The sequence below is a fragment of the Neophocaena asiaeorientalis genome, unplaced genomic scaffold, assembly GCF_003031525.2.
Source record: "Neophocaena asiaeorientalis asiaeorientalis breed wild unplaced genomic scaffold, Neophocaena_asiaeorientalis_V1.1 scaffold147, whole genome shotgun sequence".
Lineage (NCBI taxonomy): Eukaryota > Metazoa > Chordata > Mammalia > Artiodactyla > Phocoenidae > Neophocaena > Neophocaena asiaeorientalis.
The window spans coordinates 5,727,877-5,751,931 of NW_020173758.1; the positions used below are offsets into that span (position 1 = coordinate 5,727,877).

The 24,055-nt window shown below is 33.2% G+C and overlaps 1 protein-coding gene across 4 annotated transcripts in view; it reads left to right on the forward strand.

The window, feature by feature from the left end:
• Window positions 1-24,055, forward strand: part of AGL (amylo-alpha-1,6-glucosidase and 4-alpha-glucanotransferase) — a 77,645-nt gene that overhangs the window by 24,158 nt on the left and 29,432 nt on the right. For all 4 annotated transcript variants that reach the window (XM_024751230.1, XM_024751232.1, XM_024751229.1 and 1 more), the window contains 19 exons: window positions 788-911; window positions 1,255-1,357; window positions 1,453-1,550; window positions 2,209-2,348; window positions 3,394-3,581; window positions 5,342-5,465; window positions 6,055-6,218; window positions 6,516-6,617; window positions 6,730-6,885; window positions 6,979-7,129; window positions 9,345-9,469; window positions 9,566-9,678; window positions 9,797-9,931; window positions 12,361-12,491; window positions 15,377-15,513; window positions 15,783-15,916; window positions 16,823-16,998; window positions 20,145-20,247; window positions 23,403-23,628. In XM_024751230.1, coding sequence (XP_024606998.1) covers window positions 788-911; window positions 1,255-1,357; window positions 1,453-1,550; window positions 2,209-2,348; window positions 3,394-3,581; window positions 5,342-5,465; window positions 6,055-6,218; window positions 6,516-6,617; window positions 6,730-6,885; window positions 6,979-7,129; window positions 9,345-9,469; window positions 9,566-9,678; window positions 9,797-9,931; window positions 12,361-12,491; window positions 15,377-15,513; window positions 15,783-15,916; window positions 16,823-16,998; window positions 20,145-20,247; window positions 23,403-23,628 — 2,630 coding nt within the window. The remainder of the gene's footprint in view (window positions 1-787; window positions 912-1,254; window positions 1,358-1,452; window positions 1,551-2,208; window positions 2,349-3,393; window positions 3,582-5,341; window positions 5,466-6,054; window positions 6,219-6,515; window positions 6,618-6,729; window positions 6,886-6,978; window positions 7,130-9,344; window positions 9,470-9,565; window positions 9,679-9,796; window positions 9,932-12,360; window positions 12,492-15,376; window positions 15,514-15,782; window positions 15,917-16,822; window positions 16,999-20,144; window positions 20,248-23,402; window positions 23,629-24,055) is intronic.

Below are 24,055 nucleotides of genomic sequence, written 5' to 3' on the forward strand. Positions count from 1 at the left end.
TTTTATCTTAGTTTGTTTGGGCCTTTATAAGCCCTTGCAAAATCTTTTTAGAATAAGCCAGGTATTAATTAATATAAAATCAAACCCAGTGGAGGCAATCCTGTACCAATAGCTGATTTATTAGGAACAAGTTCCAGAAGAAGAGTGAAAATTCCCCCCACAAAGGGTTTATTTACTTTTTCATTTTTTATTATTATGTAAGAATATGCTTGTTGATGAAAAGGAAAACAGTATAAAAACAAACCTGTGGAAAAAAAAAAAAAAAAAAAACCTGTGTGCTTATTTCAGAGAAAGTTAGGTTGTTAATATGACTTACTTTTTAGAATAGAAAGCAATCTTTGAGGGAAAAAAAGTCCTAATGTTAATGTATTTGGTATTACCTGTGAAGAGAATTTGTACCATCAACATCCTTAATGCCGTAAAGAATATATAGAATAACTGAATGCCAACTGAGGTAGAAAGATGGGACTGAGATTGAACTGGTAGGAATTGCTGTGTTTTTCTTTTATAGTGTTTTTGGTTTTTTTTTCCTCAGTCAGTCTCTCTCTCTCTCTCTCTCTCTCTCTCTCTCTCTCTCTCTGTCTGTGTGTGTGTGTGTGTGTGTGTGTGTGTGTGTGTGTGTTAGATGGTGTGCAGGAGGATGGACAGGGAGGTAGGAAGGATGCTTATGAAATAAACATGTTTTATTTTCCAAGAAAAAACTGTAAACTAAAAATTTGAAATCAGTAACAGTTATAATCTCCTTATGCATATCTGCATTTAAGATATAATATTTTCTTTCTTTCAGAAAATAGGAAAACAACAAAGCCTGATCCAAAACAACACCTTAAGATTATTCAGGATCCTGAATACAGACGACTTGGCTGTACTGTAGATATGAACGTTGCACTAGCAACTTTCATACCACATGAGTATGTTTTATATTTTACTACATATTAAAGAGTACTATTACTTGTAAACCTTTATGGATAGTATTATTTTCATGCTATTGCTAAAAGCCTGAATATAAAATGAAAAAAAGTAATTCACCATAATTCTACTACTTCAAACGCATGACATTTCCCCTCTTGTCTGTGTGCTGGTCCATGTTCCTATACATAAATGTAAAAATGTATACAGTTGGAAAACTTCTTCAGCCATAATTAAGATCCTGATGAATGTATTTAAAGTTTCTATGACGATTATTAGAAAATTTTTAAATGTAGAATTTGTAAAACCGTTAAATAATGTTTGTATTGCTTTATCTGTTTCAAGTAATGGACCAGCCGCAATTAACGAATGCTGCAGTTGGTTCCAGAAGAGAATTGAGGAATTAAATTCAGAGAAGCATCAACTCATGAACTATCATCAGGAACAGGTTTTACCTACTTCTTTTGAACTGCTGTTTTTCTTTGAGTGTTAATACTGTTTCTTGTTGTTGTCGTTGATGTAATATAATTTCATGTTTTCTAGGCAGTTAATTGCCTTTTGGGAAATGTGTTTTATGAACGACTGGCTGGCCATGGTCCTAAACTAGGGCCTGTCACTAGAAAACATCCTTTGGTTACCAGGTATTCCATTTTTGTTTTCTTCTCATTAAAGGTTAAAAATTGAAAATTGTATTAAACTCTTCAAATTAACCTAAATGTTTCCTTTAATGTGTGACTTAGTACATTTCTTAAATTGAAATAGAAGTTTTGATCTGGTAACTAAGCTTAATATTAATTAATTTTGTTAGGCACATCTTTAGTTAGAGAAACTATCATTATTATGAACCAATTTATAATCATTTACATTCATGTTTCTGGAGGACTGCATACTTACTAATAAATTCAACTTTAATCAAATTAAGCAAGCATTTAGTTCCTTATACTTTAAGTAATGTACAACATGGATTAGGCAACTGAAGTGTAGTAAAAACCTTTGCAAAATAATGTCAATACCTCAGTGATTTTCTTAGTAATTTTATGAGATTTTTAAAGTTATTATTTAGAATGTTAATCAGATATGCTATAATACTAACTCAATTTCTCAAATCCTACTAGGTTTACTCAAAATGTCTACTGACGATTTTTTTACCTATATTGCAGTTTATTTCCCATAAATGGTGTCAAACTAATCTTTTCTATTCTATTCACTAGGGAAGAAGTTTAATTTTAATAGCGCTAATTCACATTCCCTCCAAGGAGTTTCTCTGTATGGATTTCATACTTGATTGTATCTCCCTAGATATTTTACTTTCCCTTTTGAAGAAATGCCCCTCTCCACAGAAGAATCTATGATTCATGTCCCAAATAAAGCTTGTTTTCTGATGGCACATAATGGATGGGTAATGGGAGATGATCCCCTTCGAAACTTTGCTGAACCAGGTATATCATTTTTGTTAACTTCTCTATGGATAGGGAAATAAAAGTTCACGGCAAGCTCAAAATATAAATTGTTTATTGATTTTTCCCCCCACTATGCTAGTGTTTTTAAAACTATTTCATTACAGATGCCAGAGGTGCATACAGTTTGAGAGAGAAGAGAAGGGATTGACAGGATGGGATTCACCTTCTTCTTTTCCCTCCTTTCCCTTTCTACCCCTTATCTCCTCAAACAGAATAGCTTTTATATATCTATTTTATATTGTGGTTCTGCCTAAGAGTTTATTTGGGCAACAATTTATTGCATTTTTAAAAGACATTTGAAACCTCTATTATTACAACTATTTACTATAAGAGATATTTTCACTCATTAGCCAGAGGAGTATTTAAGGTATTTGAATGGCAGTTAAACTAGAAACCAGTTGTTTTTAGATTCCCTCTCACTTAATACTAGCATCTTATTTTTCTACAGCTATTTCATTGCCAGGAAGAATTTTGCAGGGGACCTATCAATATATTTATTTTTTAACATTTTAGAATTAGAAGCCTGTTTTAATGACATTAAATTTAATTCAGAAATCTCATTTTTAAAAAAAAAAAGAGTGTAGCTTTGGATTTAAGTATCTCTGCCCTCTCCTTTCTAACCATTCTAAATGAAAAAAGATATTCTGCTCTACACTGTGGATTTAATGTAACCTATTGCCAAAAATTGGTAGCAAGGTGGAGATGGAGCTTTAAATGTTTTTGGTAGAACTATAGCTTTAAAGGCCTACTATTATTGTTTTCCTTCAAGAAGTAACTTAAATTTTTGCCATTAAGCACACATTTTTAGAAGAGACAATAAGGTACAATTTTAGCAAAATAGATATGAGATCCAAATTACTATTAACTTTAAAAAATTTTATCCCATGCTATTTTAGATGTAATTTTAACCTATATATGGTTTGTGTTAGAAATAGTAAATGTGTTTTAAAAACAAGTTTTTCCTTGAAGTAAATGTTTTCATTTTGTTTCTCAAACCATTGAAAGCAAGCTCCTTTCTTAACAGGTTCAGATGTTTATCTAAGGAGAGAACTTATTTGCTGGGGAGACAGTGTTAAATTACGCTATGGGAAAAAACCAGAGGACTGTCCTTATCTCTGGGCACACATGAAAAAATACACTGAAATAACTGCGACTTATTTCCAGGGAGTCCGTCTTGATAACTGTCACTCAACACCTCTTCATGTAGCCGAGGTACAGAAAAACAATTCATCTACATTAAGAAAAGAAATTCAGTATTCTCTCCTAGCTTTCCTTAAATAGAGTATACAAATATATGTTTCCTTTTGCTAGTTGGATACCAACATTGATTTGGTGGTAGTATTTACCACTTGCATAATTTGCATAGTTCTGACAATTTTTTGATGCAGCTGTTATGGAGTACTGGGCTATAAAATGTTTGAGTTAATATTTTTATTTTAAGTTAGGGAAGTACATTATATTGTCTCTGATAATACACACACAACCATATTGCTGTATATATATTATTAAAATATTCATATTTTAATATTAATATTTTAACAGAATTAATCTTATTAATATTTTAATATATAAATATTAATTTGTCTTATTCTTGTTATTTTTAGGTTGCTTTCAATACATTAGTAGCCACTGTGAAGTTGAATAGCTTATTTCATATTATAATGATTATTTAAACCCTAACATTACAGCATATTGAAACTATTTTAGCCTCATTGATTCAATTTTTATTAATTGTTTATAAAAATGTAAATGTAAACATAAAAGTTTTCTATTCCTCTTTGGGTTTTTTACAGTAACTTAAGCAATGCCAACACTTACAGCATTATCTTTTACATTTTGCAGCTTTGTAAACACTTCAAATTTTCATTCTGTTTATAAGATATTTGATAGTTTTCTAGTCACAAGTTAGTGTTCTTTGGAAATGTGTGCTTATCTGAAAAACATCTATTTCTATACTTTTAAAGCAGTATTATAATGTATATGTTTCAAGTCCTGTGATGAAAAATTGATTTGATTTGGAAGAATTTAATGAGCATTAGTTAAGGTGGTAGACGTTTTTTAGCTTCAAAAAATGGCAGAGGATTTTTTGTGTGTGCCTTTATAGCAACATCCAAAAAAATACACTTTTAAGATTGTTATAACATTATGGCAAAAGTTAGAATATTAAAATTTAATTTGCTTAATTTTAAGTTACATAATCCTCTAGGATCTTACTTGATAGAATTTCAAGTATTTTATTAGTCTTTGTGTAAATGTTACGTTAAAAAAAAACTTTTTGGAACTGATCTGATTTCTGATTAAGAGTTTTGGGGGAAAAAAGAAAATAAAAAGAGTTTTGGGGAATTCCCTGGTGGTCCAGTAGTTAGGACTCAGTGCTTTCACTGCAATGGCCCCAGTTCAGTCCCTGGTCAGGGAACTAAGATACTGCAAGCTGCAAAGCATGGCCAAAAAAAAAAAGTTTATTATCATCTGTAGGAAAAACTGGCTTCATTCTGGTCAGACCTAATCTTTGCAATAGCTAAATGATTCACCAGTAGGGAATTTATCATGAATAGCTTAGTCAAGTGCCTGGAAATTAATGGTCTGATTAGAGGTATTAAAAACAAACATAAAACGGGGGGAAATCCTAGCAGAACTGCAGTGTTATGGTTTACATTTTTTAATGTGACACTAACATTTTTCTTCTTTCTTTTTTCCTCCCCCTTGTGTCCCTATATCTGCAAAATCTAATCTTCCTTTTTAACTGTTATATTGTCTTTATAAATTCTCTTGTTTCCTGTGTGTATTGGTCTGTTTTATGTTTTCTTACATATGCACAATTACTTTATTTGGAAATTCTTCTTGGATTTCCATTTTGTCTTGCTACATGATATTTTCCTTTGTCAAATCCATGCCTAATCTTGCCTCCTCTCCTTCCCCTGCACCATCTTGCTTTTCTCTTTCTGTTACATTTGTAACTGTGCTTTTTGCAGTACATGTTGGATGCTGCTAGGAAATTGCAACCCAATTTATATGTAGTAGCTGAACTGTTCACAGGAAGTGAAGACCTGGACAATATCTTTGTTACTAGACTGGGCATTAGTTCCTTAATAAGAGGTAGGCTTATTGAAAGTGTTTTTCCCATCTAAAGCTTTAGTTTTTGTTTAAGTAGATTAAAAGGCATTTAATAGCTTTATATACAGCATTTAATAATGTTCAACATAGTTACTGTTCTTTTAAATATTCTACTCAGAATTTCCTAGTATAACTTAGTCTGTTTTCATCAGTAAAAATTTCCACTTTGGGGTAAAATATCTCATTTTAACTTGAAAGAGCAGTGGAATGAACTGATGATTCATGAACAAAACCATTTTTTTGGTTGTTGAAAATATACAAATCTGTTTTTCATCTCCTACCTGCCTATGTGATATAATCTTTAGATTTTTCTTCATAGATTTTATATAACCAACATCCTAATAAACGACATATGTTCCCTTTTACCTGAATGAACCATTTCTCTGGTTAAGTTACAGAGAAGACTTTTTTGTCATTTAAACTAATGGACATTTGTTTAAATGTTTAAAGCTGTTTTATTTTTTATAATATTTATGTGGCCTTTTTTTGAAAATCAGTCATGATACGAAATCTAATCTCTTCTTGGACATTGATAATGAAGATTGTTAAAATATTCTGTAATGCCTTGCAGAGGCAATGAGTGCATATGACAGTCATGAAGAGGGCAGACTAGTTTACCGATATGGAGGAGAACCTGTTGGATCCTTCGTTCAGCCCTGTTTGAGGCCTTTAATGCCAGCTATCGCACATGCCCTGTTTATGGATGTTACCCATGATAATGAGTGTCCTATTGTGGTAAGCATCTAACGTGTTTCTTGTACTTACTGATTTTGCTAAAGGTTTTGATATTTAGTTCCCTGCTATTTAGTGGTAGTAGTATCCACAAAACTTCAAAATAGTGCCTTAGTGATTGTGATACAAAGGTTTTTGAGAGTTTTGTTATTTGTTTTAAAGCAAATGAATGTATCTTGTCGAATGTATTTATGCACTTATCCTTTTACTTCATTATGCTATAGGATGGCACTTTGCATTTGAAAGAAAATAAACTTTGGGTTTTTTTTTGTTTGTTTTTGTTTTTTTATTGTTTTCTAGCATAGGTCAGCATATGATGCTCTCCCAAGTTCCACGATTGTTTCTATGGCATGTTGTGCTAGTGGAAGTACTAAGGGCTATGACGAATTAGTGCCTCATCAGGTTTGTTTGTGTTGTTTTTTAAAATCTACAAGGCAAAAAACTTCAATCATTTTTACCAAAAGTTCTCATTGTAATTAAAACGTACACATGGCTAAGTTTTAATTTTGTTCAGATTTCAGTAGTTTCTGAAGAACGGTTTTACACTAAGTGGAATCCTACAGCATCACCATCCAATTTCGGTGAAGTTAATTTCCAAAGTGGCATCATTGCAGCCAGGTGTGCCATCAATAAACTTCACCAAGAGCTTGGAGCCAAGGGTTTTATTCAGGCAAGAAACTAAATTTTCTAGGTTTCTTTCTTAAGGTTCAATTTTAGAGTCTTCCCAATTTGAGCACTAATGTGTTGTCTCTTTGTTTCTCAGGTGTATGTGGATCAAGTTGATGAAGACATAGTGGCAGTAACAAGACACTCACCTAGTATCCATCAATCAGTTGTATCTGTGTCTAGAACTGCTTTCAGGAATCCCAAGACTTCATTTTACAGCAAGGAAGTGCCTCAAATGTGCATCCCTGGTAATGGGATCTAAAAAGTGTTATTGTGATTATATTGTTAAATTGTTAATAATAATAATAAATATTATTAAATTGTTACATATCGTATATATTGTAACACAGTGCAAGTGTAGATGTAGTTGAGAAAAAGCATTAGAAATTTTTGATAGCTTATATTTTTACTACATGGAACAAAACCTGAAAATACTCTCAAAGGTTAACATTTTTTGAGTTGTGAAGTGATTTTGTTTTCATCCTAATACATTCCCTTATCTCCTAATTTGTATAAAATGAACATGTATTTCTTCTATACCCAGGAAAATATATATGTATGTTCATGTGTTTGTATATATGTATATACATATATTCATATGTGTGTCCAAGTGTTTTTATGTATGTGTATACACATATTTACATATATAAACCAAAATGGAAAATAGTTTAATATTTAAGGCTCTTTATAATCCATCCTCACCTACCTTCCTGGCCCTGTGTCACTCCACTATTTCAACCAGATAGATATTTTCACTGTTCCCCAAGTAGTCTTACTTACTTATTTATGAATTCTTTACATCTTTCAAGGACTAAAGTTTCACCTCCTTTGAGAATCTTTCTCTAAGTATTCAGTGAACTCTCTCTCCTCTGAACATAAAGTAATTATATTCTCTCTATATCACTCTGACACTTAGTTATAAAATACATCCTTGAGATATATCCTTAGTATTGCTTGATTTTTTTCTAGACATGTGTATTTCATTTCCTTCCTTATTATTATATATAATATATTATGGCATAACATGTTCCTGTGCATACAGCAGCTGTCCAAGTCTGTTGATTAATTGAGTGAATGAAGATTCTCATAAAAATCATCATATTCTATATTGGTTGCTAGTTGCTAAATATTCATAACTCCCATTTTTAGAAATTATCAACTTGAATAGTTTCAGAGTTAAATGTTTATTACTTTTTTTGACTAGTCACATGTTTATATTCAGTAATCTTATTTGGTTGTTGCTAATATACATATATAGTTTTACATGGCTGCACTCAGTGTATACAGTAGTTTCTCAGGGATTTTTTTTTTTTTTTTTGGTCAGTGATCATCCTTAAAACATTTTCGACTTTATCAGTCCACAAAATTGTGATTTTCATTATGTTAAATATTTCATATTTTATTATGTTAGTATTCCATTTTTAATATTTTGGGGTATGTTCAGCAGTGTTCTTTAAGATTTGAATATACACTAGGAATAATTCTTTTTCTTTTGAACAATTTTCTTAGTATATATTTCCAGAAGTAGATTTCTGGATCAAAAAGCCTTTTGTTGTCAGATTAATGGTTCAAATTATTTAAATAATTTAAATAGTAATGTTGCAGTTTTATATATCCTTTGGTCCAGCAGTTCTATTCCCAGGTATATATCTGAGAAACTCTTCTGCATTTCCATTAGGAAATATGCACAGAAATATTTATTGTAACATTATTTATAGTAGAGAAAAACAATAACAATGTTAATAAAATGAATGCATTTTGGTATATTCATACAGTGGAATACTATTTGGCATTTGAAATAAATGAGGTAGAGCTAATTTATATTAGCTGAACAAACCTAAAAAATACAGTGTTGTCCAACAGAAAGGAAGTTGCAGAAATGTACATATAACTTGAATCCACTTAAATAAACTTGGACATATGGAGAATAGTATATATTGCTTAGGGAAACATACATATGTAGCAAAAATTCACAGGATCAATGAACCCCAACCTTCAGGTAGTGGTTGCCTCTGAAGGGGGAGAAAGGGTACACAGGGACATCAGTTGGATTTGGAATGTTTTCTTAAGTGAGGTAAAGAGATCTGGGTGTTTTAAATTTTTCCCTATTTTTTCTGTCTTTGAAATAAATATTCCACTTTTTAAATGTAAGCCTTTCAAGTGATCTACTTTCTCTCCACTCAGTATTAGGAAGGTTGTATATTGTTCCCCAGAGCTAAGCCATTATTACTTGATGAGATCTCTTTTCAAATAAAGCTTTGTTAATTAAGTTGTGATTTTTTTTTAAAGCATTGTGTAAAAGTTGCATCTTGGGTAGAATTATCTACTTTCAGACTGTTTTTTTTAAAAATTAACTGATATTTCATATTCAGCTTTAAGTTAAGTGATTTAAAACCTCTTTACCAATTCTTAATTTCAGATGGTTTAATATGAAATTTTGCTAAAGTTTTTATATATTCCTAGGCAAAATTGAAGAAGTAGTTCTTGAAGCTAGAACTGTTGAGAGAAATACGGAACCTTATAGGAAGGATGCTAATTCAATCAATGGAATGCCAAATATCACAGTAGAAATTAGAGAACATATTCAGGTATTTGGGACTCTCATCCCACTACTGTGTTTAACATTTTAAGGACATTAGAATTATTTATTGAACAGTTTTATATAATATATAATTTTTTTCAAGCTTAATGAAAGTAAAATTGTTAAACAAGCTGGAATTACCACAAAAGGACCCAATGAATATATTCAAGAAATAGAGTTTGAAAATTTGTCTCCTGGAAGTGTTATTATATTCAGGTATGTTAATTAGAGTTCAAACTGTTAACTTTACTTATATTTAAAGTGTTTTACATATCCTGTTAATTTTGAATAAATTATTCCTAAAAATTAACCATATTTTAATTAATGTTTTCAGAGTTAGTCTTGATCCACATGCACAAGCTGCTGTTGGAATTCTTCGAAATCATCTGACACAGTTCAGTCCTCATTTTAAATCTGGGAGTCTTGCTGTTGACAACACAGATCCTATATTAAAAATTCCTTTTGCTTCGTAAGTATGCCTTATTTTATGGTGATTTGCACTTTAATAACTGATAAGTTACCGCAAGCCTGATTTAAGCAGTTTTAAGAGTCCTGTATATCCTTGTTGCTTAAAGGGTGGTCTAAGGACCAGGAGTATTTTCATCACTTAGTGTTAACATTTTGTCCTGTGGCTTGTCCCTGTGTATGCAAGCATGCGCTCTCACTCATACACTCCCAGATAGATAGATAGATAAACATGTATACATATATATGCTATACATATCTATCTATATACACGTCTCTGTACACATATACACACAGTTTTTCTGAACTATTTGAGACTAAGTTGCATACATCATACTTCTTACCACTTCATTTATTTAATGTCAATGCATTATTCTAATATATGGCTATACCATAATTTATTTCATCAGTCTACATTTTTTGGACAGCTGAATTGCTCCCAATTATTCCCTATTATGTATGTCTTTGTACATTCATCTTTGCATAAATCCTTAGTTATTCCTTTACGAATCAGATTAACCCTTGCTAGGTGGTACCATATAGTACTAAAGAGTATGGGTTTTGAAATTTAAGGCTGGGTTTAACTCCAGCTTCACCACTGTCAGTATGATCTTGAACAAATTATTTAGACTTTCTTCATCTCAGTTTCCTCATCCGGAAAATGGGGCTTATAATAGTTCCTACCTCTTAGATTTTGTAAGGATTAAATAGGATAATGCATATAAAGCACTTAACACAATTCATGGCACATAACGAATACTCAATATATGTTTGGTATCATGAGTACTAGGATAATTTCCAGGGTTGGAATTTCTGAGTTAGACTGTCTGTATATATGAGGCTTTTAATACTGCCAAATCTGCTCCAGAAAGATTATGTTAATTAATATTTTCAGCTCTATGTAAAAGAGTCTAGTATCGCACATCCTTACTAATACTGAGTATATATTATTGTAATGTTTAACAGCATAGAGGATGCAACTAGACTGCTAGGGTTTGAGTCTAATTTCAGACTCTTAGCTGTAAGACGTAAGACCTTGGGCAAGTTACCTAAGAGATATAATTATAGTGACTCACAGAATAGTGTTTGACACAGAGTGAGTGATCAGTAAGTGTTAGTTTAGCTATTAGTCAAATTGGTAAATATAGAATACTTTAAAATGATATCTCAATTTATTTTAAATTTTAAGCTAATTTTTTTGTTCATCAGCCATTTGTATTTATTTGGTGATATGTCATTTTACATATTAGCTCATTTTTCTGTTCCGTTCAATTGTTTTTGTTGTTTTTTAAGAGCTTTTATTAATAAGGGTATTAACTCTTAATTCAAACCATACTTAGTAGTTACATTCTAAAGAAAAATCTGTGATGAAGCAATTTTGTGTTTCTATGGAAGGTTTATAAAATGCACATTCCTCATCAGAGCTACTTAGATTATTTTGGGACAAGATCAAGAAATCTACACTTTAATATGCTTTGCAGGTGATTCTTGTGCAAGGAGTTCACTGACTACATCTTGAAAAATACTGCACTAGAATGGACTTGGTACTGAGGCTACTGATAGGTTTGACTCACTCTTGATTCACAAATTGCCGAGGAAGGGTCAGTCCCAGCTGGGAGGAGGGAGGCTAACAAAGACCGAGGGAACAAAGCACAGCTGACAGTTTTCTAAGCTCAGAGGATATGTATTCAGTTATATAAAATGAAATTATATAACTGAGTAGTTAGAAGTGCAAGGAAAGAAAGTAGGGTTTCAGTTGCATTCAGGTGTAGTCATTTACACAATCTCACTGCTAACTGGACAAAGGGAAACCAAGGCGATGATAGTTAAAACTTCCTTCTGCTCATTATCAAGAAACATCTTTATCTAAGAAAATCTGGTTTCTTAAACAACCAAGCTGAAGGGTAATGCAACCTTAGGAGCTGAAAGGAGAAGAGGAGAGGAATGTAGCAGTAGAGTAACACATGATTTCTAAGGTCATTAACTGTGACTTTTGATTATACTTTTATTGGTCCTTTGATAATTATTTTGAGTTTAAGATAATTAGCATAAAAAGTTCTTATTGCCCCACATAGGAGAATATAAAGAAGAGGAAAAACTAAGTCTGAACTAGAAAGATTAAAAACAAATTTATAAGATAAAGGATATAGCAACCAAAAGATTTTTCCAGTATACTTCTAATTAATAAAATTTAGCACTTGATTATTTCTTTGGCTTGGGAGAAATGTTACTTCTAATTGAGTTTTTAGCATGTTTATCCTCTAATTATTATTTATAAATGTATATTGTGTACAATGTATAGTATAATGCTGAGTTCCTAAAACATACATTGCTAAAACATTTTTTGTTATGATTCAGATTTTCTTTATTTTTATTGAGAGCAAGTGAAATTTCAGTATGTTTAACCAGTTTTCTTTATTTTCCAACTTTTAGTATTGCCTCTAAATTAACTTTGGCTGAGCTAAATCAGGTACTTTACCGATGTGAATCAGAAGAACAAGAAGATGGTGGAGGGTGTTATAACATACCAAACTGGTCATCTCTTAAATATGCAGGTCTTCAAGGTAAGCAAGTATAAGGATAGTGAAACTTTTTGGGGTTTTTTGTTTTTGTTTTTGTATTTAAGGGTCATATGGTGTCTTCCTTATAGGAATAAGAGTATGGGCTCAGAGTTCAACTGCTTTGGTTCAAATTATGGCTCTGCCACCTACTCATTGACCTCTGGCAAGTAACTTAAATTCTCTGTGCCCCAACTTCTGCCTCCATAAAATGTGAATAATATTGTCTGATTCATAGACTTTTATGAGGGTTAAATGAGATCATTCGTTTGGGCTCCAAATGGGACTAGGTTGTAAATATATTCATCTTCCTTTTTTGTCTAATTGGAAATATTTTTTTGTTGCATATTTGTTTTAACCTACAAAGAGAACTTTCAGTTAAATATTATGCAGTTAGAGTAGTTGTAAAGTGGGATACAGGAACTAAATATTTAACTATCAGTTTAATTCATTTGGCTCGTAATATTTTCTTAGATTTTTATCTAGGAAATTTGGTTTCTCACACATGTATTCCTGGTTCATATAGTTTCCCACTTATCAGACCTCCTTTTCAACTCCTTATTTCTCTGTCCATCTAACCCATCTTTAAGGGCCAATTCAATTCTTAACATCTTCCACAAATCCTTCCTTCTATTGCTTTCACAGTAATTTCTTTGTCCTTCAGACACCCATTGCATTTATCTATTATGTCTCTTATTAGCCCTTGGAATTTACTGCCTTATTTTAATAATAAATATAATTTTTGTATGAATCTTTATTATGGTGGTCAAGAAATAGGCTTTAGAACCACACTTTGTGGGTTGCACTGACTAGCTGTATAACTATATGGTAAACTCTCTGTGGCTCAGTTTTCTCATCTGTAAAATGAAGATAAAAACAGAATCTACCACAAGGGGTTACTGTTAGGATTAAATGAATTAATACATGTAAAGTACTTAGACAATGCTTATAGTTCATAGTAAGTATTCAGTGATAATTAGCTTTAAAACTCCACTACGTAGACTATACCTTGAGAAAGAACAATGTTTGCCTTTTGGGGGATTCTTGGTTTTTAGCTTTCATACCTTCTACAAAATCAAGCACATAAGAAGCTCTCAATTAAAATTTGTAAGACTTTTTGTGCTTATGACATTTTGTTTTTTTCTAAAATATTCTCATTTTCAATGAGAATTTTTTCAGCACAAAAAATGTTTTGTGCTGTGAGTAATAAAGAAATATACATCTTACCACTCTTAAGCAGATACCTACCATTTTCACTCTGAGCTGTTAAACTCCTTCTGTTTGCCTGAAAAGACCATACTTGTGTGAACTTCTTTTCTGGCCTTTATGTTTCTTAAAGTTAAGTCCGGTTTTTTACTAATTTCTCTTTACCTTCTCATGAAATGATTTTTCTCATTCTTTCTAAGTATAATTGCCCTTCCCTGATTTATTTTTTACTCTATACCAATCCCTTTACCCTCTGGCAATTTAGTATTTCCAGCAGCCACCTGATATTTCCAGCAGGCTGTTAATAGCAACCCCAGATTAAATCACACTTAACCATTTCACCGACCTTTCTCTCCTCTAACCAAAATCCCCCTTCCCTACTTCTTGTAACAATACATATTCAGTCATGTTGGAATCCAGGAATCCACTTTTGGACCTGCCCCTTTTATCCTCGACATTTGATAAATAATTAATCAAAATTATTGTATATGTGTTCACCCCAAATCAATAATCATGACTTCTGGATTTTTTTCTGTATTCTCTTTTGGTATACTATTTCCTTTTTATTTCCGCGGTTATCATCCTGTCTAGGACTAAGTCCTGTCTACAAAACCAACTAACCAGTTTTCCAACCTCTTGATACCTTTTCCACAAATCATACCATCCCATTGGGTATCATCAGACCTCTCTTCTAAAACACTGCTCCGTCAGTGGAGCTAACACTTAGTGTTAGTGGAGCTAACACTTACTGAGCAATATTTACCTTCCCTGAAAATGCTAGGGTGTATATAGACCATTATTTTATACTGTCTTGTTTTCTGGATTTTTTTATATTTTAAGCTTTGTTTCCTAAAGAAGATTATAAGCTTCCTGAAGGAAAGAATATCTTAAATTTATATATTTATTTTTTAATTTCTCAAAACATGCTATATACACAGTAAAATTAATTAAATTCTAACTAAATAAATTTATTTGAAATGAAGTCAATGAAGTCAATATAATTTTTTAAGGTGGAAATTACTACCTTATTAAATAATGAAAGTTGTACTCTTGCTCTGTCATTGAAATAATAGAATGTGCTATATATGCATAGGAATTCTAATACTTCTATCTGAGTAGTACTTGAGGATATGCCTGTATACCTCATTTTGATACTTCATTTAGTTCCAAGTACCTCCTGTTATATTTCAAAGAGCCTCTCCAAAACAGACTTTATTTATTACCACCATAGGTGCTCTTGCTGTCTCTGAAACCAGTTCTATGATTTTCTTAAATCTTGCCTGAATATTAAGGAATCCACCACTTTCCAACTGTGAAAAGATATAGACTTATCAGTTTTCTTCCCCCAGATCCTTAGGGCAGGGAAGCTATGCCAATTGCCTTTGAATATTGTAATATTAAAATTCAAAAGAGCAGGACCAGCCCCAGAAAATAGGAATCTAGGAAAACTCCACATAGCTCCTGTGACAGCAGTCCCCTTCAGTATGCCTTTGTATCTTGGTTCAAGTCAGTGTTGCCACACTTATCTCCAGCCCTGGGAAGTGCCACTAAGGACTGTGCAGTCCTTCTGTCTACCTGTATATGTGTTCACCCCAAATCACTAGAGACTAGCAGCAGCCCAGGCTCTGAGAACAAACTACCTTTGCCAGTGATTAAATTGTCATGATATTTCTCTGAATTTTCAGGATTAATGTCCATATTGGCAGAAATAAGACCAAAGAATGACTTGGGGCATCCCTTTTGTGATAATTTGAGATCTGGAGACTGGATGATTGACTATGTCAGTAACCGGCTTATTTCACGGTCAGGAACCATTGCTGAAGTAAGTAAAGCTATATTCTAGGCAAGAAAAACAAGGGCACAATAAGAAGTATATTAACATACTACATATAATATTTATATTGTTTTCTAACCTGAAACATTATTTTCTAAACTGAAACATTTTCCTCCCTTCATCGTCTTTCAGTTCTAATACGTGAATATCTGGTTAATAGATTGCTAGATAGTAGAATTGCATGTTTGGATTTAGCTTTTAAAATACATCTAGCCTATAAGCACATCAAATTAACTTTTAAAATTATTTTATAACAGGTTGGTAAATGGTTGCAGGCTATGTTCTTCTACCTGAAGCAGATCCCACGTTACCTTATCCCTTGTTACTTTGATGCTATATTAATTGGTGCATATACCACTCTCCTGGATATAGCATGGAAGCAGATGTCAAGGTATATCCAGCAAAGCTTGAGTAGATAAGCATGTTTGTGTAGAAGCCACATACAGTCAGTTTAAACACTCTTAAAAGACCAAAACATGAGGAATTGTCATACACGCATAGAGCTGAAAAAGTTGATAAGTGGATAGTAAATTTATTAACATCCTTTAATCTGGAACACACAAAAACAAACAGTTATTAAAATCTGTTCTATAAAACTAAAAAACATATTGATGGGAAATTTTAATTGTTTTATGTTATCTGTTTCTATTTATTCCTTGACTTGTTAAGTTAATGGATACAATTTCATAAATCTACACACAGCATTCTTTTTTCTAATTTTTCATTAATTAACAGAAAAAATATTCTGCTATTATTATAAAGGAAATTTGCCTTTATTGGTGAATTTCCCTAAAATGAAACCACAGGTCGGAATGTACCAGTGAAGAGCTGCCAAATCAATTTGGGCATGATTTCAGAAAGAACAAAACTTCAGCCCTACCATTTGTTTTACAACAGGCCTTTTAAAGCCAGCTAGACAGAATACTGGGTGAAATGAAAGCAGTTCTGAAACCTTATCCAAATTGAAAATTTTGTTCTACTGATATTAGCATTGTTACACATTTGTGTAGAGAGACTTTTTGAAGGGAAGAAACCAAGTAAAATAATACTGCCAAAATTTTTTGAATCAATGGGTGTAAAATTTCAGGTATGCAAGATAAGTAAGTTTTGAGATCTGATGTACAACACTGTGGCTATAAATAACAATATTGTGTTGTACTCTTAAATATCTGTTTTACACAGGTAGGTCTCAACTTAGTTGTTCTTACCCTAATAAAATTTTTTGAATAAATAAATGAATAATAAAAAATTTTGTATTTCTACACATAATATTTTGAACTCTATAACATTGTTGCAGCTTTGTTCAGAACGGTTCTACCTTTGTGAAACACCTTTCCCTGGGTTCAGTCCAAATGTGTGGAGTAGGAAAATCCCCTTCTCTGCCACTTCTTTCACCTTCCCTTATGGATGTACCATGCAGGCTGAATGAAATCACAAGAGAGAAGGAGCAGTGTTGTGTGTCTCTAGCCGCAGGTAAGAAATTATGTACAAGGTTAAATGTGTAAGTCAGAATTAGAGAGGACATTATGAAGAAATTATTATTAAAAAAACTCATGATGTTATTCAAGATTTCATGTTACTGCTTAGTAAAATTTCATAGGTATTCACTTGTAAAAATAATAACCGTTCTAACTATTTAATTACCACTGTGCACCAGACATTTATTTATGTGCATTTTTTATTGTGGCCAGTTAATCCTTTTTTGCATGTTTATTTTTCCAACTTATGACATTTTGCTTTTTTTAATCAAATTTGTTTTACTACCCTTTTTCCATTACACTATACTTGTTTCCCAATATTAAAAATTAACCCAACCTTGTAAAATTAACCCAACCAAGTTACAAAACACGAAACAAATGTTAAATAATTTTTATTATGTGTCTAATTGCAATCAAATGCTTTCAGCTCTATTGGTATTTTTCCTGAAAGTAGATTTAAAACCTGAATCAAGTAACAAGTTGAAATCTAAGCAAAATAGGCTTTTGGTTTCTTCTTAATAAATTTCAAGCTATTTCTAAGAAGTATTTAATATTTGAGTCCACTGAAGTTTAGAACTTTCCAAACTAAACTGAAAAATACTAAGTGCAGGATGAAAGTAACAGTGTTGTCCTTGTGAATTCCTCTGTTTACCCTTAAATTTGCATTTGCTCAGACCAAGAAAAAAGACCTAGTGGACCCAACAACTAAAAAAGAAGTTAACTTTTCATTTGGAATGATCATGTGAACCTTCTGAAATGTTTTAATTATGTAATTGTGTTTTAGATTTTCACTCAACTATTTGATCTCCTTCTGGTACTTTCTCCTGTGAATCCATGCAGATGGTCATAAAACTGAACAGGACCATTGTGAAAAAAAGTTGATAGGCAGAATTTGATTTTAAAGCTTATTGTTTAGAAGCCTATTACATAGAATAGTGATCTCAACATTTTTGATTATTCACTGCTGTTGTTAAGCACTCCCAAAATAAATATACTGATATATTGATATCATAAATGATATACTGATATAAGTTATGATACTTGGTATGTTTACATATCAGGTACAATGTAAAACAAAAAGAGAAACTAAAAATATAAGTTCATAAATATAAATAAAAGTTCTGGGATTTCTTTCTAACATGCTAAAGGAGAGTTTTATATTCTCCATACTAACAATATATAGGACTGTACTCAGATTTGCAGATAGATTCCTTCATCTCAGTTTTAAATGAATACAAAGGCCAGGAATACCTTCCTTTGGTGACAGTGGTGCAATATATATATATAATTATAAGCTTTTATAATAATTGACAAGGCAGAAATCATTCAGAAGATGTGTGATCTTAAGTCATATACTCTGAGAGGTCAAAAAGTTAATACAAACATTTCCACACATCAGTGCTAGAGATTTTATAGTTTTGACTTTTTAACAAAGATTAACTGCCTGTATTTTGGGGCATACCAACTCAAACTCACCCTTGGATCTATCTATACTTACATTTTATGCAAGGTGTTAAGTGGGTTAAAGTACCAGAAAGTCTGTGCCGCACAGAGTTCTGTATAACCAGGTGCCTTTTACAGTCTTCCAGGGAATTTAATTTTTTTTTCCATTAAGAGAATTTTGTAAAGACTGAAATGAATGGAAATCCAAAGGTTCAATGTCTGGTGAATACAGCGGATGAATCAGAACTTCCCAGCCAAGATGTACCAGTTTTTGACTGGTCATCAAAGAAACATGTGGTCTTGCGTTATCCTGATGGAAGATGATGAGTTTTCTGTCGACTAATCCCAGACGCTTTTCGTCGAGTGCTGCTTTCAGTTGGTCTAATTGGGAGCCGTACTTGTCGGAATTAATCATTTAGTTCTCCGGAAGGAGCTCATAATAGAGGACTCCCTTCCAATCCCACCATATACACACATCACCTTCTTTGGATAAAGACCGGCCTTTGGTGTGGTTGGTGGTGGTTCATTTAATATATATATATATATATATATATATATATATATAAGTGTTAGCTGCTGTCATCATCATCATCAGAATTACATCATCAACCATATATTGGGTTGGCCAACAGGTTCCTTCGATTTTTAAAGTAAAAATAAAAGACATGTTTTTAATTTTCACCAAGAAGTTTATTGAACATCATATGCACCGTTTTGTTCCATTACCTTCCCAAAACTTTTTATCTTTTTGAGCAAAGAACTGTTCCAGGTGCCTTTTACAGTCTTCCAGGGAATTTAATTTTTTTTTCCATTAAGAGAATTTTGTAAAGACTGAAATGAATGGAAATCCAAAGGTTCAATGTCTGGTGAATACAGCGGATGAATCAGAACTTCCCAGCCAAGATGTACCAGTTTTTGACTGGTCATCAAAGAAACATGTGGTCTTGCGTTATCCTGATGGAAGATGATGAGTTTTCTGTCGACTAATCCCAGACGCTTTTCGTCGAGTGCTGCTTTCAGTTGGTCTAATTGGGAGCCGTACTTGTCGGAATTAATCATTTAGTTCTCCGGAAGGAGCTCATAATAGAGGACTCCCTTCCAATCCCACCATATACACACATCACCTTCTTTGGATAAAGACCGGCCTTTGGTGTGGTTGGTGGTGGTTCATTTTGCTTGCCCCACGATCTCTTCCGTTCCACATTGTTGTACAGTACCCACTTTTCATCACCTGTCACAATTTGTTTTAAAAATGGAATGTTTTCGTTATGTTGCAGTAGAGAATCTCATGTGGAAACAGTCAAGAAGGTTTTCCTCACTCGAAGATCAAAGTGATTAACATAACCAAGCTGGTGCAAATGATTTTCAGTGCTTGATTTGGATATTTTGAGTATGTCGGCTATCTCCCATGTGGTATAATGTTGATTGTTCTCAATTAATGTCTCAATTTGATCACTTTCAACTTCAACTGGTCTACCTGATCATGGCGCATCGTCCAGCGAGAAATCTCCAAAACAAAACTTCGCAAACCACTTTTGACAAGTTATCAGTCACAGCACCTTTCCATACACTGCACAAATCTTTTTGTGCGTTTCACTTGCATTTTTACCTTTCTTGAAATAACTCATCTATAGTAATGGAGTTCATAGGTTTGTGTATATTAAGGTTAATATATTACTTTGTTGTGTTTTCTGTTAGGCTTACCTCACTTTTCTTCTGGTATTTTCCGCTGCTGGGGGAGGGATACTTTTATTGCCCTTAGAGGTCTGCTGCTGATTACTGGACGCTACTTGGAGGCCAGGTAGGAAATCTCTAAAAAGTTGCAATGCAGGTTTATGTTCGAATGTTTTTCACATGCTCTTTAAACTTTTCTTATTCATCTATTCTCAACATTTGGGAGGCATGTTTTCCTTAGGTGTGTTTTTTAATTTTATTTTTTATATATTCAATTAATAGGATCATAGAATTTCAAAGAAGTGAAAATCTTTAAAGATACCAAATTCTAACCCTTCATGTTACAGATCAGGTTATCTTTAGCATTTGCTACTTTATTTCAAGTAAAACTAAAAAATGTATAACCGTATTACTAACATCACTCACTAAAGAGTAAAATTTCTATGCCCAAGTTAAGTGTAAGAACTCAGATGAACTTTTAGGTAAAATTGGAAAGTCTGCCATTTTTTGTTCTTCCATAATGAAGGCATTGCTGGCTTTTTGACGGAGTCCGGTAGAAAGAATTATAATACCAGGTTTTCTTCTTTTTAATGTCAGACCTCGTAACCTCCAGTTTTATGTTTTCTAGACTTAAAATAGTGTTTTCTTATGTCACAATATTATGTATGAATTTATCGGAGGTAGAAAAGAAAGGCTCTACATCAGTGCTGTATGGTGTTCCACAAATCAGCAGTGTCACCATCATCTGACAGCTTGTTAGAAATGCAAATTCTTGATCTCTATGCTGGATCTGCTGAATCCAAACCTGGGGGTGGAAAGGGCAGAGTTGGCAGATGGCAATCTGTGTTTTCACGGGGTCTCCAGGTGATTTTCAGCAGCCTAAGACTAAAGTTTGAAATCACTGCTCTGCAAGTTAAAACTTGTAGCAAAAAAAGCATTTATATGATACCTTATTTTGATGTCACCCAAGAAATAACTGGAGGTTTGCCTCTCCAAATGACAAGTTTTATTTCTGATCCTTTTAAAATTGGAAATTTCTAAGTGAGCATCTAAAATGTATTATATGCTTCCCTATACTAACCTAATATATAATAAGACATTTTATTATGGACTTAAGATACTATTATGGGGCTATAGAAATTTGGGAGGCTGTGTGCTTCTTCCCCAAATGCCCCTAAATGACCGTGATTAAGAATTAGGAAGTGGAACGTCAGGAGCATAGTATAGTGGTTAAGAACTTGGGTTTGGGCCAGACTACCAGGTTCTAATCCTGGTTCCAAATGCCCGCCTGACAAATTATTTGTTCTCTTTGTGCTCTTCGTAGAATGGTTATAGCACTTACCTTATAGGGTTTTTGTGAGGATTAAATAAGCTAATACAGTTAAAGTATCTAGAGCAATGTCTGCCACATGTTAAGCACTCCATAAATGCTCATTTTAAAAATAATTACTGTTACTTTTATTGTTATCTGGGCTCCCAATGATCACTTCTATGTACTGTCAAAAATTTCTGCTACTTAGTTTTACATATGACTGTCTAGATCAGGCATCAGCTAACTGTGGCCTGTCAATTGTTTTGTATGACCTATGAGCTAAGAATGGCTTTTACATTTTTAAAGGATCATTAAATATATATATATAATTTACTATCTGACCCTTTACAGAAAAAAGTTTGCTTACCCCTGATCTAGATGATTTCCCAGAATATAATGCATTTCTTATGGTAGTGCTAGCTGCTATGAATTATAAACTCTTAAATTTCAATGGCTTTTCACAAACGAAATTCATTTGCTTCTGATCCTGTACGGGTGTTGAGGAGGGAACTTTCTACTTAGTGGTGAAGGGATATAGGCTTCTTTATATTCAGGATATACCATCTTCCAGGGACTCTAGGTTCTCTCCAGTCAGCTGGCAGAGAGGGAAAGAGAGTCTGAGGAACACACACCTGTTCCATGTACTTAACATTCTTTTGCCTTAGAATGCAGTCATCTGGCCACAGCCAAGTGTAAGGTAGGCTGGGATGTATAGGAAAGCCATTTTGGTGGACACATGGATGTCTCTACCACAGATAGTTCTACTTCCACCCTCTGCAGAGATGTTCATGGACAGAGGACTTTTTATTCAACTTTCTCATGTATGACATGTTCTAGATGATTAAGATTGCTAATACTCTTTTTATTAATTGGAAGTATCACAGTCCATACTAACACTTTTGTACTGCGAAGATAAAAAGTTCCTCTTACACTATAATTTAAGAGATGGGCATGGGACTTCCCTGGTGGCGCAGTGGTTAAGAGCCCACCTGCCAATGCAGGGGACACGGGTTCAATCCCTGGTCCGGGAAGATCTCACATGCCACGGAGCAACTAAGCCTGTGCGCCACAACTACTGAGCCCATGTACCACAACTACTGAAGCCCGCATGCCTAGAGCCCGTGTCCTGCAACAAGAGAAGCCACTGCAATGAGAAGCCCACACACCACAACGAAGAGTAGTCCCCACTCACCACAACTAGAGAAAGCCCATGCACAGCAATGATGACACAACACAGCCAAAAATTTTTTTTTAATTTTTTAAAAAGAAATGGGCATTGAACTGATACATAGAATTAATTAAATTTCTAAATGGTTTAGCCAAAAAGCGTTGAGGCCTAGAGATTTTAAATGCCTTTTCCAAGGTCATACAGGTGGCAACACTAGGATTTAAATCTCAGTCTTCTTATTTCTCAGTTTCATGCTCTTTCTAGAATGCCATGCCATCTTACAAAGTTGTCATTTGGTGTATGATAGTAGAATAACACTTTGAAAGATAAAATTTTCTCTACAAGTTTTTGAAAATTATGTTTTTCAAGGTCAGTTTTTACCCATTTATTTTCTTATATGGTTGTTTTATTCTTGGTATCTGCTACTTAAAGTAATAAGATTCATGTTCTTAGTTCCTCAGATTTTGAAATACGAGGGATTTCAAAAGTAAAACCTAGAGCTATGAGGGACCTTAAAAATCACCCAGTCCAATCCCAAACTCCACAGATGAAAAAAAATTCTCCCAGAGGTGGTTAGTCACACAGATTGTTAGAGAGAAAGACAGGGCTAAGATCAAGGTTCCTGACTTTTAATTCAGTGCTTATTTTATATTATGACCTCTTTCTACATGAAAATACAAAGAAATAAGGGCAGGAAAGAAAATACATAAAAAATAATGATTACCAAGAGTGACTTTTTTGTCTTCAATTTTTTAAGTGATTGTTTTCATGTCAAATGATTCACCTAATTCTGTTGTTTTAGGAATATTATTTTAGCATTTGCTGGTACCCTGAGACATGGTCTCATTCCTAATCTCCTGGGTGAAGGAACTTATGCCAGATACAACTGCCGAGATGCTGTGTGGTGGTGGCTGCAGTGTATTCAGGATTATTGTAAAATGGTCCCAAATGGTCTAGACATTCTCAGGTGCCCAGTTTCCAGAATGTATCCTACAGATGATTCTGCTCCTTTGTCTGCTGGTACACTGGTAAAGATCATTTCTTAAAATAATTTTTTTTCCTGAAAAATGACTTTTAGCTTCTAATATAAAATACATGTAAAATTAAGAATCTGAATCTTACAAATTCTTCAAATATTGGTATTTATTTAGCACCTGCTGCTACTATGAGAGATTACAGAGATAAGACTTGCTGTTTGCCTAAAGAGCTTGCAACATGGTAGAAGAGGTGATGTGTATATAATACAATCATTGCAAAAAAGAGGGAAGTGCTATGTAGTCTCATAAAAGAAAGAGAGATGATCTAGTAGGTGGGTCTCAGGGAGGACTACAGAAAGTAACTAAAATTTCACCTAAACTAAACCTTGAAAGGTGAGTAGGATTTCATCAGAGATGAGGGAAGTTGTGAGAAGATATTAAAGATGAAATGAATAATAAAGCACAGGGTGGATTGGCG